Source organism: Olea europaea, unplaced genomic scaffold (genome assembly GCF_002742605.1).
Source record: "Olea europaea var. sylvestris unplaced genomic scaffold, O_europaea_v1 scaffold703, whole genome shotgun sequence".
Classification (NCBI taxonomy): Eukaryota; Viridiplantae; Streptophyta; class Magnoliopsida; order Lamiales; family Oleaceae; genus Olea; species Olea europaea.
In genome coordinates, this window is record NW_019265425.1 from 327,605 (window position 1) to 343,178 (window position 15,574).

The 15,574-nt window shown below is 33.5% G+C and overlaps 2 protein-coding genes across 2 annotated transcripts; one reads left to right on the plus strand and one right to left on the minus strand.

Annotated features, from left to right (window-relative positions):
* Positions 1-1,368: 1,368 nt before the first annotated feature.
* Positions 1,369-2,833, minus strand: LOC111390675 (spermidine hydroxycinnamoyl transferase). Its single transcript, XM_023015741.1, has one exon. It carries the CDS (start codon positions 2,817-2,819, stop codon positions 1,443-1,445), a length of 1,377 nt encoding a protein of 458 aa, XP_022871509.1. The 5' UTR covers positions 2,820-2,833; the 3' UTR covers positions 1,369-1,442.
* Positions 2,834-8,413: 5,580 nt separating this feature from the next.
* On the plus strand, positions 8,414-10,046 carry LOC111390665 (zinc finger MYM-type protein 1-like). Its single transcript, XM_023015724.1, has 2 exons — positions 8,414-9,461; positions 9,700-10,046. Exons 1-2 carry the CDS (start codon positions 8,414-8,416, stop codon positions 10,044-10,046), a joined length of 1,395 nt encoding a protein of 464 aa, XP_022871492.1.
* Positions 10,047-15,574: the final 5,528 nt, after the last annotated feature.

Sequence of the window (15,574 nt, forward strand, 5' to 3'; positions counted from 1 at the left end):
TTTAACATGTCAAGATAAATTATATTGAAAAGTTTTGATAAATTCAATTAGTTTAAAAATGCAGTTTCAATCGTTAGTAGAAATATTAATTATTTAACTAATCTTGGACGGCCAAGAGTGACTGGAACATTAATTAATTAATTGAACTTAGATAAATTGTGTTTGATCACGTCCTTTCACCAGCTTCAAAATAAAATTTAAAAAGTTATAGAAGTATAATTTTACGAGGACTATATATACAATTAAAAATATTACAATGAATTTGGACATTACTATGGTCTAGGTACATTCTAAATCTTGTAAAGAAGAGAACTGCTATTCGAGCATTCGTATCACAATTATCCTACGTTACATACATATAACATATGATCATTTTGTTCTTTAATGTGGTAGTTTTTGATTTATGCATCAAATAATTACCTACCGTGTATATCACGTATATCGACGGCACATTATTCTATGAGGATAACCATATCTTTAAGGTGACGTGTTGAAATCACAAGCTCATCAGACTTTGATGGGGACTTGGTGTCTCAGTATGCCAATGGGTGTCGTGGACGGCACAGATTTATCCAACTACGTATAAACTGGCTTCTTCTTGTGACTGTACGGTGAGGTCATGATAAATATTATTCAATGTTGCTCGTGAGCATACTTTCAGGATATTCGCATAAACCAAAGTTACCAAACCGACTAAGATTTTTGGTTTCTTGTTACTCTTGCGTTTTCTAGTTTCATACAACAGAATCTTATCTCCACATATTTCCTTCGAGTTATGTTACGCTTATAAAAAGGTTGATAAAGTTGGATAATAAAATCACATTCACACCAATGATTTCGAAAGCAAATTTTTAAATAATTTGAAGTCAATGACATGAATTTTGAAAACACACTTTTCAATCCAACTTTCAACAAATAGCTCTATTGATTTCCTTTAGCTTTTTCCCTTTCAAATAAGAACAATGACTATAGGGAGGGCCCTCAATTTATTGACGGAAGTTTAAAAAAACAGCTCAAAACAAAGGCAGCGATAGGAGCTGGCAGTCATTACATCAAAAGCGGTGCAATGACAAATGAAAAAACAGATGGAGTAATTTTTTTGAAAAAAACTCCGTCCCGGCTCCGGGACAGGGTTGAAGACATGTGGCACCCCTATTTCTAACTCTGTCCCCAAATCAAGACAGAGAGCACGTCTGTAATTTTTTTGCTAAAAAGTTGATCAAAAATCATTTTTAACTATACATTTTATTTTCCACATAATTTTATTCACTTTTTAACTACTTTATTCATTAAAATGGCCTACTTTATTCATTAAAATCTAGGTTCTTAATAATATAATAGAAAACTATTTTCATAGCACTGAAAATATAATTAAAATTAAGGTCACACTGAAAATGTGTGTATTATTCAATTCTTAAACGTAACTCTGCTCCTCAATAATCTTAGTTATCAGTTACAATGTCTCCATAGAAGAATTTTTTGAAAGATTTCAAATGGTCAACTTGAAGACACAGCGACACAACCAGAGAGTCATCCCCGTCCTGACCACGGAGGATCAACGAATCACCGTCACAATCAAGGGTTCCGGGAGCCATCAATATTTCTTTTCCCCATCCAAAATTCAGGTCGTGCATTGGCAGTGCAATCCAGCTTATAACTCCAATATTTGGATTTCCATAGAAAGGCCCAACGTTATTCCTTATGGCATGGATATCTTGATACCGAGAAAACTCTTTCTGATTTTTCAAGAAATCAATGGTCGAATGCACATACTCACTCGTCACTCTATCGATTGCTTCTCGTACTTTTCTTGCAGCATAGTTGAGCTGGTTGGCTACCAGCTCGCCGGATAATCCCGTTGCAACCACGTCCATAATTGCGTTTCCGAAGTACATTTGAGGCAACGGTGGCTGCACTCGCTTGCGGACGTCCATGCAGATTATCAACGAAGTTGGCTGCTCGTAAGCATGCTGGCGAGCCTTGCATGCGCATCTCCATATATGCCCTGCTATAGCCTCATATCGCGAATAAGCGCGTCCAATATCATCGCTAGTTCGCTTTCTGTTAGCTTTGTTCTTGAGCTTTTCCACTTGGAATTTTGTTAACTTCAACATGGCAATTGTAGTTTTCTTCTTCATCTCATTTTCATTGCTTGATTTGCCAATCAAGAACGGTAGAGGATTGAACTCGAAGTGCTCAAAACGAGGTTTTCGCACGGGAGGTTCCCCAGCACGCAATACTTTCCGATCAAGGAAAGGTGCGACCTGTAATGGTTCTCCGCGAGTTAGCCTGGCCCATTCGGAGATGAAATGAACCGCACTTTGGCCATCAGCCACCACGTGCGATATCGTCCAACTTAGAGTAATCCCACCACACTGGAATTTAGTGAGCTGCACAATCATCAAAGGGATTTTTTCAATGGGAGTATGGTAATTTACATGAGGAATAAGGTTATCGAATTTAAGAGATGGGGCGAAATCATTAACAAGTTCATCCAATTTTGCCTCGCACTCGGCTTCGATGAGCTGAACGCCCTCAGCATTGCAGTTGAGCTCGAGTCGATCTCCGTCCAGCCAGCACAAACGACCTGCTAATGGATAAAATGGGACCAAAACCCTGCTGAGTGAATTTTTGAGAGTTTTGATAATGGTGTGCTCTGGAGTAAGCCAATTTTTGGTTGGTTTATAGAAATAAATGGTCGGAACATGAGTTAAAACACCAATTTGGTCTAATTCGGACAAGGAGAAGGGGCCATTCCATGTGGGTTCTGCAGGCTGGACTAAGCAACAACTCTTCACGATGACTTCCATTTTCCACATAAAATTTTGGATATTTCTCTCTTGTATTTAAAGACACGCTTTGCTGTCACGTGTTTATCATGACCTAAGCTATGGTTGAGCCATATTTTTTTTTTAAATACATTTTGTAACAATGATTTTGTCATCATTTCAACTACATATTTTTCAATAAAATAATATTTTACGCAAATTCAAAACATTTTCTTCATTTTTTATCTACACATTTTCTATCAATACACTATTAAAAAATGTATTCTATAAAATAATATTACACATTTTTCAGAAAAACATTATTTCAACTATTAAAAGTTGAATAGAATGGGGGCCCAAACGGGGGCAGGCTTATAGAAGGGCCTAGTTTTGGGAAACCATGCACTGGCATCGTGGGCTGTCTCATATTTTGGTTAAAATTACTATTTCTCAACCCGCAAATGAGTTACTTTTAGGCATTCAATTCCTAATGGAAATTAATTTTGGTCCTTCTCAGTCCTCAAATGCGTTATTTTTATTTTATTCTGGCCAACATTTTTAAGCCCTTAAATGCATTATTTTTACTAATCCGAATGCAAATCAATTTATGGGGTACTTTAAACACGTATCGAGGAAGTTGAAATAGGAAATTAATGGTTTTGTTGTGGTAATTAGTTGAAATAAAATGATTTAGGAGGCGTTTGGGAGTGATTTTCACCCCCAAAAAATTGATTTTTTATTTTTATTTTATTCTGGCCAATATTTTTAAGCCCTTAGATTCATTATTTTTACTAATCCGAATGCAAATCAATTTATGGGTACTTTAAACACATATCGAGGAAGTTGAAATAGGAAATTAATGGTTTTGTTGTGGTAATTAGTTGAAATAAAATGATTTAGGAGGCGTTTGGGAGTGATTTTCACCCCCAAAAAATTGACTTTTTATTTTTATTTTATTCTGGCCAATATTTTTAAGCCCTTAAATGCATTATTTTTACTAATCCGAATGCAAATCAATTTATGGGTACTTTAAACACTATCGAGGAAGTTGAAATAGGAAATTAATGGTTTTGTTGTGGTAATTAGTTGAAATAAAATGATTTAGGGAGCGTTTGGGAGTGATTTTCATACCAAAAAATTGATTTTTTGACTGTTATTTCAGTATTCCAGCCGTAAAGCTTGACTTCTTCTCTCACAGGTGGCCCCTATTTTTCTTTTAACGGTCATAAAATCAATTTTTAAAATCACTCCCAAACAGGACTTTAGTGTTTTTATATGGAGCAAAATTTGTAGGGCTAAATATAATTGGAAGCAATTTCAGTGAACAATATAGCCCCCGTTTGGCCCTCATTTTCATTCTCATTATTTTTCATTCTCTTATTTTCAACCACACAATTTTCCATTAAATAATAGTACACTCAAATAAAAAAAATCATTCATTTTCAACCACATATTTTTCAAAAAAATACTATTCCAACCATTAAAATTTAGAAATAATGGGGGCCAAACAAGGGCTTGGCGGAAGAAACTATAATTTACAGAGATGTTCTTCTACCCACAACAAGAACTTTTATTTTGTCTACTTTTCTCCTAATGGTCATAAAATCAATTTTTAAAATCGCTCCGAAATGAGGTCTTAGTGTTTTACACGGAGCAAAATTTGTAGGGCTAAATATAAATCGAAGCAATTTTAGTGAACAATAGTCGACGGAAGAAACTATGGCCTCGTTTGTTTTCCATTTTGATAAGAATGAGAATGAAAAATATAGACATTAAGGGCCCCACGCAAGATATAGAAATTCAAATTTGGTATTTTGATATGATTGATAACGATTATATTTTTCATTTTAATGAAAAAAGAATGAAAAACAAACAGAGGTTATAATTTACGGAGATGTTCTTCTATCCACGACGGGAACTTTTATTTTGTCTATTTGCAAAGAATCGTATCACGTTTGGAGAGATCCACGTCAAGTAGGAAAACAATTTTGCTAAAATTTATTCAAAAATTAGTGTGGACGCTATTGTATGACAATCCACTGGAGGCATTTTTTTCCTGCACCACTTTGAGTCATTTGCCAGCTTTCATACAGTGAAAATTGGGGTCCATATTCATTATTTTAAATAATTCTTCATCTTCAAAAGACGATGGCCACACATATTACCTTTGTCCCCAGTCTAATGTAGGTTTCTCTGGACCTATGATTTCTAAAAACGTGCAACATATTTTTGAACGCCTTTCCTGTCGTCTGCAGAACATTTAATGAAAATATTTATGAGAAAAAAAAAATCGTTCACTCCGTACCTGTGGACCCCATTTCAAATGGAGCAAGAATTAGCCGCGTCTAATCAAGTAAATGGGACAGTATTGGACAATGGACAGTTTCTACCTTTAATGGCCGACGAATGCCATATCTACGTCGTTGCCAACCCGATCCCTTTTTATAACTGTCATAATTGAATCATTTTTACTGCACAACTAATTAAATTTTTTTAACTTTTTTTATAAGAATATATATATCCATAAACTCTTAAGCTTTGTTTGAACCTCATTTTTTCAAAAAAAAAAAAAAAAAAATTTTAAACAATAATTTAACATCACTTCAATCACATATTTTTTAATAAAATAATATTACACGTAAATTTAAAAAATTTTTTTATTTTTAACCATACATTTCTCGTCGATACATATTCAAAAATGCATTATTAGAAATATAAGAGGCGTTTGTTTTCCATTTTTGTAAGAATGAGAATGAAGAATATAGCCGTTATGGCCCCACACAAAAGATAAAAATTCAAATTTTTTGGTTTGATGTGATGAATAACGACCATATTTTTCATTTTAATAAGAAAAAATGGAAAACAAACAGGGATATAATGTGGCTCAAACACGGGCTTAATTGATTTATTATTTTACCTACTCTTGAATAATAATATTTTGAATTGCCAGAATTTTCATTTTTTGATTTACAAACTTTCTTCTCAAAGTTTGAGTCGTCAAGTATGTACCAGCCATTGCCATGAAACATCTACTTCAATTTATTTCTATGCTATTGATCTCAACTTTCACAATTCTTGAAAAATATTCGTTTGTTAAGCTCATTTGTAAAGTAAGAAGAGCTAGATAATCTTTTTAATGATTTTCTTTCAATTCCTTCTTTTGTGCAGCAGTTAAAGTAGAAATAACATCTCTGATAGTATTCATTTTTACTGGTGATATTCCACAAATTTAGCATAGAAAATTAAGTTTTTATTTTAATGGATAAAAAATTGTAGTTGTCTCCATGAAATAATATAGTCAAATTACATGTGTGAAAAGCGTCAATCGTAGTATAAGCTTAAGCTCAATAAAAATTGAACGTAACTCTTATACCATTGATAATTTTTATTACGGTTAGGTGAAATAAGTTGATTTAGATTAAAATGCTTTAGTAGATTTTAGGGAAAATTGCAGCCGAGGTACCAAACCTTTTGTTTATTAGTAAATTTTGCCCAAATCTTTAGTTTGTGCCAACCATGATACCAAACCTTTAAAAAACTTGCAATGGAAGTCCAAATGGATGAAAACTGTTAATTTGACCGTTAATTGACCAAAGATTTAACATTGTCCATTATTTTGACTAATTTTAAAAGAATAAAATGGTAACTTTACATTTTTCAACAAAAAAAATAATTACAATATATTAATAATTAAATCAAAACACAAAAATACTATTCATCTTCTTCTCCCCACCCACTCCACAAAACCAAATCCTACCAAAATCGACAGCCACCAAACACAAGTATCAACAGCATCTTCTCCACTCCACCCCACCTGCCCACCCCCAACCCCATCTGGAAATAGACCCACGACGACACAGCTCCGTCACTCGTCGATCATCGCCACCTCCAACTACAAGATACCGACCACCACCCAATGCTACCACTTCTCCCTTTTTTCACCACCGCTAATGACACTTTCACTGATATCTTGACCACAAGAATCCATTACCCAGGTTCTCTAGAAAAATTTAAAACCAGCATTCAAGAAATCGAATCCAAATCCTTCACTCCTCAATGCTGAAATCACCTTCACTCCTCGAGGGCCGCTTTGTTATTTCAAATCTGGTGTGCATAATAGGTTGGAAGCACATTCATCTACCCATGCTGTCGACTGTAGGAAGGGGATGGGGGTGGAACCTCTAAATACTTACTTAATAGAGCCTCTCCAGGTCGAATCTGGTTGTGAATAATTGAAAAATGTCGATGAAGTTTGAAACAAATATTTTAGAGTAAAGAGCAGGAAGTGGCCATGGATTCAGGGGCGGAGCCCCATTAGGCCCAGTGCGGGCAGATGCCCGCACTGAACTTTTGGGCTGGCCCAATTTTTTTTTTTTTTAAGTCCCAGTTAACAGCAGCCCAAGTGAAGTAACCACAGCCCATAACCCGTTTACCGACCCAGACCCATGACCCATCAATTAAATAACCCGTTTGAAATCAACATCTAACCAAACTCGTTTGAAATCGAAAATCTAATCAAAACCTAATCAAAATCGCGTCTCTCTCCCCATCTCTCGCCTCAGGGTCGCCTGCTTGGCTGCTTCTCTGAGTTCTCTCGAAGCTCCGCCGGACTCTCGTCGGCTCTTCTACTTCCAGTCCTCCACCGGTGGCCACATCTCCTGGATTAGTGTATCAAATATCCCCAAAGTCGAAACTTGAAACCCCAATTTTCCCCCACCCAAGTCCGCACTCCGCAGGCCGCCGCAACTGAACTGCCGTTTTGCATCGATGAAGGTAATATTTCATGAATTGTTCGACTGCTAGTGTAAAAAAAGGTGTCCTTTATGTCTATGAAGCTTGTATTTATTTTCATTGATTTCGGACTGGCTGGACTGCTGGAGCAGTGGAGTCGCTGGAGTCGACTGGACAGAATTGTTTCTAGATGAAACGAATGAAATGGATTAATGGAACACGTTTATTTGTATAATAATTTGGCCGCGTTTGAGTGTTTCGATTTGTAATTTAAAATTATTTCCACAATTCCACTGCATTGTAGTATTCTAAGTGTTTTTCCCAATTTTGCAAAATCTTTTCTCAATAAGATTGTTCAATTCTTGTTCATTGAATTCACTGTTTTTGGCTTAAAAAATGAAGCTCGACCTTCATGTTTATTTGATTGTCGAGAATTTTATGCAGTTGATCAGTTGATCTGGATGGAGCGTTATTTTCACTGTTTATGCAGTTGATCCGGATGGAGCATGTACTGCTATCCAATTCATGACATTTTGCAGCATAAACTCCTTTTTAACAGAGGTATTTTATTTGTCAACCTACTGTCTTGTGTGTTTCATCATTTGTCAACTGGTTTGATGTCTTTAATTGTTTGACCCAAATAAAAGCTTGATTTCAAGTCATCAATTTTACTCCAAAATGAATACTTCCCTTTAACATTGTCGATATTTTAATGGAAATTTTAAATGTGCAGATTTTTTTCCTTCACATTTTTTATTCGTATTCCGAATTCAACTTGTATTAATATTGGTTGTAACAACTTGAGATGTGAATTGCATTGCGAATTGAGATTGTGAATTTATGATTCTTTTGTCATTATGAATTATTTTCACCCATTCCTAGTTGGATATCAAATGTTTAAATTCAGATATGAAATGAATAGATACTTTCAACGAAAAAGGAACGTAGATAATATTGATGAGGGGGTATCGAATGATGTGGAATTTGATGTCACAAAACTTCCAACTGATCCTGGTCTAAGGATATCTATTTTGGATTACAATGCTAACATCCGAGATGAAGTTCGAAGAGCATATATGTTAAAGGGTCCTTGTCAGCCTGGAGATCATGACTTTCCAAAACGACAATTTGGAGTAACAAGTAGACGATTCAATCCTTCGTGGTTTAAAGAGTTCAGTAGTTGGTTGGAGTACAGTATAGAGAAGGACGCTGCTTATTGTTTGTATTGTTATCTTTTCAGAACAAGTTCTGGAAAGCAAGGTGGCGGTGAGTCTTTTGTTGGCGAAGGTTTTACATATTGGAAAGATAAAAAAAGACTGCATACTCATGTTGGACTTCATGATAGTGCACATAATCAAGCTCGCATTAAGTGTGAAGTGTTGATGAATCAAGAGCAACACATCCAATCAGTTTTCTACAAACAATCAGAACAAGCAAAAAGTGCATATGTTACACGTCTTAATGCATCCATTGATTGTGTTCGAGTTCTTTTGCGACAAGGGCTGTCATTTCGAGGTCATGATGAATCTGAGGATTCTCTCAATCCAGGTAACTTCTTAGTGCAATTGCAATTTTTGGCTGCTCATAATGAAGCTATTAATGCCGTTACATTGGGAAATGCTCCTCACAATTGCAAATTGACATCACCTGATGTTCAAAAGGATATAGTAAATGCTTGTGCCATTGAAACGATCAATGTTATTATCAAAGATGTTGGGGACTCATTATTTTCTATTCTAGTTGATGAATCTCGTGATGTGTCAATGAAAGAGCAAATGTCTATTGTTTTACGTTATGTAGACAATAGTGGGCATGTCAATGAACGCTTCATAGGGATTGAACATGTTACAAGTACCACGGCTCTATCACTTAAGACTGCAATTGATAAGGTATTTTCTAGATATAACTTGAGTATGTCTAGATTGAGAGGACAAGGTTATGATGGAGCAAGTAATATGCAAGGTAAGTTTAATTGTCTGAAAACACTCATTTTGAAGGAGAGTCCATGTGCCTTTTACATTCACTGTTTTGCTCATCAACTCCAACTTGCGCTTGTGGCTGTGGTAAAGAAGAACATCCCTATTACTAACTTCTTTCGTGTGGTTGGGGACGTGATAAATACTGTTGGAGTATCTTCCAAATGTTGTGATCTTCTTCGAGAAATACAATTAGACTTTTATTGTTGAGGTATTGGAAAAAGGTGAGATTTTAAGTGGACGGGGACTTAATCAAGAAACGATCCTTCAGCGCTCTGGTGATACACGATGGAGTTCACATTATAATTCTTTGGTCAGCTTGCTTGCCATGTTCTCTTCTATTTTAGATGTACTTGCAACAATTGTTGAAGATGAATCTTTTTCTTGTGATCAAAGATCTGATGCAACAAATTTATTGGAGTTGACACAAAAATTTGATTTTGCATTTAATCTACAGTTGATGAGAAATGTCTTGGGGATGTCAAATGAACTGTCAAAGGCATTGCAAAGGAAAGATCAAGATATTGTGAATGCAATGCAATTGGTGAGATTGTGCAAACAACGACTCTAAATAATGAGAGACGAAGGGTGGGACTCCTTTTTGTAAAAAGTATGTTCTTTTTGTCAACAACATTATATTCATGTACCCAACATGGATGATATGTTTGTACGCCTTGCAATTTGTGGTCGCCCTCAGCATTATTCTACAGAAATTACAAATTTACATTATTATCGAGTATATTTGTTCTACTCTGTCATCGATTTACAATTTCAAGAATTGAATGATCGTTTTTCGAAGGTAAATACAGAGTTACTCCTTTGTGTAGCTTGTTTATGCCCACAAGATTCATTTTCTTCTTTTGATAAGAAAATTTTGATTAGACTTGCTGAGCTTTATCCGATGTCATTGTACTGAACGATCAGCTTGAGACTTATATTTTTGACATGCTTTCTAACAAAGAGTTTGAAGGGTTGAATGATCTTGGTGATCTTGCGAAGAAGTTGGTTCTGAAAAAGAAAGATAGGGTTTATCCTTTGGTTTACAGACTTTTGACTTTGGCATTGATTTTACCGGTTGCTACCGCTACTGTGGAGAGAGTCTTTTCTGCAATGAGTATTGTAAAGGATAGATTGCGCAATCGGATGGGTGATCAGTGGATGAATGATAGCACAATTGTTTATGTAGAGAAAGATATATTTTTGAAGCTTGATAATGAAGTTATTGTACGACGATATCAAAATATGAAAACTCGCAAAGAACAAATTTAATATATAAATTATGTCTTTTTAGTATTGTTCTAGTATTGTTTTATTTTTTTATCATCATTAAATCTATGACCAAAACCTCGAAATTCGGCGTCGAAAAATGATGCCCGCACTGAACATAAATCTTGGCTCCGCCCCTGCATGGATTTAGCTAGTTTTTACAACGGTGTGATGCAACTCTGGGACTATCGAATGGACACTTAATTGATCACTTTGACGTTGGCAGTTGCTACTCGTGTTGATGGTTCGGTAGTGTATGGTGGTTGAAAGTGGTCGGAGCTAGTGGATTGTGTGGGTGGGCTTGGTGGTGTCGTTGCTGAAGGTGGTTAAAATGAGGGGAGGGGAGGGGAGGGGGTAGGGTAGGGGTGAAAGAGATGAAGATGCAAATTTCTTTTTCTTTTTGTTTTTAGCTTAATTTTATTTTTAAAAGGTTAAATATGTGATTGACGTAAATGCCCTTACCAAATTTGGTCAAAATCAAAATTTTTTGTCAACTAACGGTTAATTGGATGGTTTCCATCCATTTGGACCCCCGGTGCATATTTGTGAAAGGTTTGAGACTGTGGATGGTATAAAATGAAAATTTGGATAAAGTATATAAAAACATGAAAAATTTGGGACCGCTGCTGCAATTTTAGCTAGATTTTATAGGAGACAAAATTTGTAGGGATAGAAATAGTGGAGAGCAATTTGAATAGAAAAAATAGTTCAATAAATAATTAATTTATTAAAAAATTTTAAAATGGAGAATGTAGGTAGGGATGGCAATGGCTCAGCCCGGCCCTTTAACCCACGTGTTTGGCTCGAACTCTTGGCGGGTTGAGCCGCTCACTAGCTCATGATTTTTAAAATTTATTTTTGGGTAAATTTTCACATTTTTTGACGAGTTCAAGCCGTCCACGAGTCGAGTTTTGATAAAGCGAGCGGTCGAGCCGTTCAACATCCCTAAATATAGGCTAGTGTATTACAATCAATTGGACGCTATTTATTGTAAAACACCATTTTCGCCCCTTTGGCGCCTTCTTAGCTTTCAATGTATGTTTCCCAAAGTTACTCTAGGTTTCTGTAGAAACTTTAATTTCTAGAAATGTACTACATATTTTATCAGAAACTAATATACAACATGTACAGTCTCAATTTATGTCTATAGAAGGTATAAGATGCTGATGCTGATGCTGATGCTGATGCTGAATTTGTGGTGCTCAATACACTACTAGAAACTGCGATTCAGTAACAGAAATTTATCTATTGTCAATTTTTGTTGCTATTCGCAATGACTTATCGACGGAATAATTAAATTACCAATGGATAATAAACAATATATCTTTATTTTTATTTTTCAAACAATGATATTTAAATACCGACTGAATTCCTTATGGAAGAATTTCGTTGATAAAATTGTCGATAATTAATTTTATCTTACGGATTTTTCCACTAATGATTCTGGTGGTAGCTATATAGTTCTTTTCTTTTCTTTTTTCTTTTTTATTTTTTTCAAGGTTCAATGGAAACAATCAATTGATAAATACTTTATTTCATCGACAAATTATTGAAAAATCGACAAAGTTCTTCTAAAAACTCATATTATGTTCAGCAATAATAATAATAATGATTTCCACACAAAAAATGGGAAAATAATAAATAATTTGTGGGAAAATGTAGAGTGTCTTTGGTACAATAAATTTTGCGGTTAACATTGAATTTCTATTTTGTAAATATATTATAAGTTTCATTTTTATTTTCTAAAAATCGATAAAAATTGGAATAAATATTGATAATTTTGAATTGAGAACTTTGTTTTAGATATACATTTTAAATTAGAAATTTGGAGATTCTCGAAACATAACAATAGATATTACAAGTGATGACAAGTTCGTCGATAATTTTCATCAAACTAAGCCATCGTTAAAATGGTTGCTGGTAGTTGTCATTGAGATCCATCAATATTTTTATGTGTAGGTAATTTCATCAATAATCACCGACAATTAGAGGGGAATACTTTTACCAACAAAATAGCTATTTGCAACATGCAACGTGCTAGAATTCCTGTCTAAATCCACTGCACGACAAACTAAATTTGTAGCCTAGCAATGAACCTAACGAAAGTCCAACTACATGGAAGCAACCAATGTTTATTAAGGCCACGAACACTTGCCATCCTTAGAAGTCAATGTTATCAATACGAAAGCAACTGAATTGACAGAACTTATTCTTAGGGTCTATTTGATTACAAAAATGGAATTTAAGTGGAAAGAAAATAAATTTCAGGAAATTGAATTACCTAAAAATTGTTATCCCGAGAATTGTAAATTATTGTATTTGATTGGTATAATTTTCGACGTGGAAAATGTTGAAATAAAAGTATTGTTTGGTATTCATTTGGTTTTGTTTTACATGAAAATTGTCAATTAAAGGGATATAATTTGCTGGTATTGAAGATTAAATTTTTTTCCATTGCCGCAACAAAAAAATCATTTATCTTTTGGTGTTTGTTTGACTTTATTTTATATGAAAATTGTCAATTAAAGGGAAATATATATTTTTTAATAATTCTTGGAATTTGTTTCCATTGTCAACAATAACAACAACAACAACAACAATAATAATAATAAATAAATGCTACAGTGACTATAATTGGAATTACAATTCAACGAAAACCTAGAAAATGGCTTATGTGGCAAGAAACTTGGAAATGAAATTTTATGGAAAATTTTGGCGATCAAACACGTTAGAATTGATTTTCCATTTTTTAGGAAAAATTTTCACTTATCATACATACCCTTATTTTCTATTTAAAAAGCATAAAAGACTAGAAAATTGAGTTAATAAAAGTGATTATTCTTTTTTATTCAAAACAAAGAACAATATTGTTTCAATACTCTGAAAGAAACATTATGATCCTATTAATATTATTATGTTGTTGCATATGAAGAAATAAGACTTTTATATTAATAGTATTAAAAAGACGTCACAAGATGTGTTGATAAAAAGTGAATGGTAAATTGTGGGCTCATAAAATCTGAGAATAATTGCGTTTGATGCCAAACATGTACCTATTTAAGTTGACTTGTTAATTATTTAACAATCATATTTACAAAAAAATTAAAAATTTCATATTTTTAAAAATTTTATAACAATATTTATAATAGCATTATTTAACTACAGAGATCTCATCCAAACGAAAGTCTGAAATAATATATTTTACTAAGTAATAAGAAAGAAAGAATATAACTTAAATATAATAAATTAATAGTGTGGATGGATAAAATAGAAAATTAATATGTGTCTTTTGCCGACGTGGGAAAATCTCTTACCAGAAGTAAACCTCGCATGAGATTTCTGAAATTTTTGAAAATAAAGAGGATACAGTATCTATGTATTTTGAGTAATGCCGTTTGTACCCGAGTGTTTACACGCTCGGTCACACGATCCCATCTCCCCCCTCACATGGGGCGAGGTCACACATTGGGGCCCACGCGTGGGACCCGACCCCCATGTGAGGGCGAGGTGGAACCAGGTAACCAGACGTGTAAACGCCCGGGGTACGAATAGCGTGATCAATGTAATTTTCTTCATTATTAAAGAATCCGCAAGAAAGTTCGTAAGGATAATTTAAGTGAACCACTGTTATTTATATGAGTGAATGGTTCCAGTTTGAGTGGTTGTTAAGTTGTTTTCAGACCTAATTATTATTTTATAAATGGTTTGAAAAATGAATTTAAAACTTATCTTTCAAACAAGTGGAAAATAAATATTTGATGGGAAATTTTCCTATAATAATTAAATTGAAACATTTTAAATATAAATGTTCAATATCGATACATTTGTCTTAAAATAAGTTTTAATTAATAAATTAGTACAAGTTCAACCATAATATATAAAAGTTTGTAATTTCATCTTTAGATGAGAAAATTATTATAAATAAATTGTTTTTTTAAAGAACCATAGAAGCCGACTAATTAGTAAATTTGTTGAAGTATAAATTGATCAAATAAATAATATATCTTGGACAAAACAAATAATTTTTTTTTTTTAAAAAGGCTAAGTTATTGAATTTGGATTGAAGTAACTATTAATTATCGAAACCAAAATCAAATCATTTTCAAACAATTTGATTTGGATTTTAGTTTTGAAATTGTCGAAATCTAAACAACATAAATCTAAATCAATGGTTTCAACATCGCAATTTTGATTTGTTTGGTGGGTTGGTGACTTGAAGGTGTTTTTGCTCACCGTAAATAATTTACGCTAACCCGTGGGGGAAAAAAGAGTAGTAAATTGAGATATACATTATTTAAAACTTGAAATAAGAGAATTTTTTATAATTTAAAAAAATAATAATAATAAAAAAATGAAGGAGATGTATCATAAACTTTAGACGGTGTATTGGTTACTCGAGCTTTGAAGAAGGTTGGTTAACCTAATCTGAAAATAAAGCGCGTCTTGAAATTGTCGTAAATTTCAAAAAATATATTTGCATTATTTAAATTCTAAAATAAAGGAGATTTAATATGGGTTCATTTGATTGCAAAGATAAAATTTGGGTGGAAAGAAAACAAATTTCAGGAAATTAAATTATCTAGAAATTATTTTCCTGAAAATTGTCAATTTATTGTCTTTGATTGATATAATTTTTCACGTGAAAAATGTTAAAATAAAAGTGTTTTTTGGTATTCGTTTGACTTTATTTTTATATGAAAGTTGTCAATTAAAAGGATAAATTTTACTGGTATTGGGAATAAAATTTATTTTCATTGCCAAAAAAAAATCATATATCTTTTTGGTGTTCGTTTAACTTTATTTTACATGAAAATTGTCCATTAAAGAAAAATA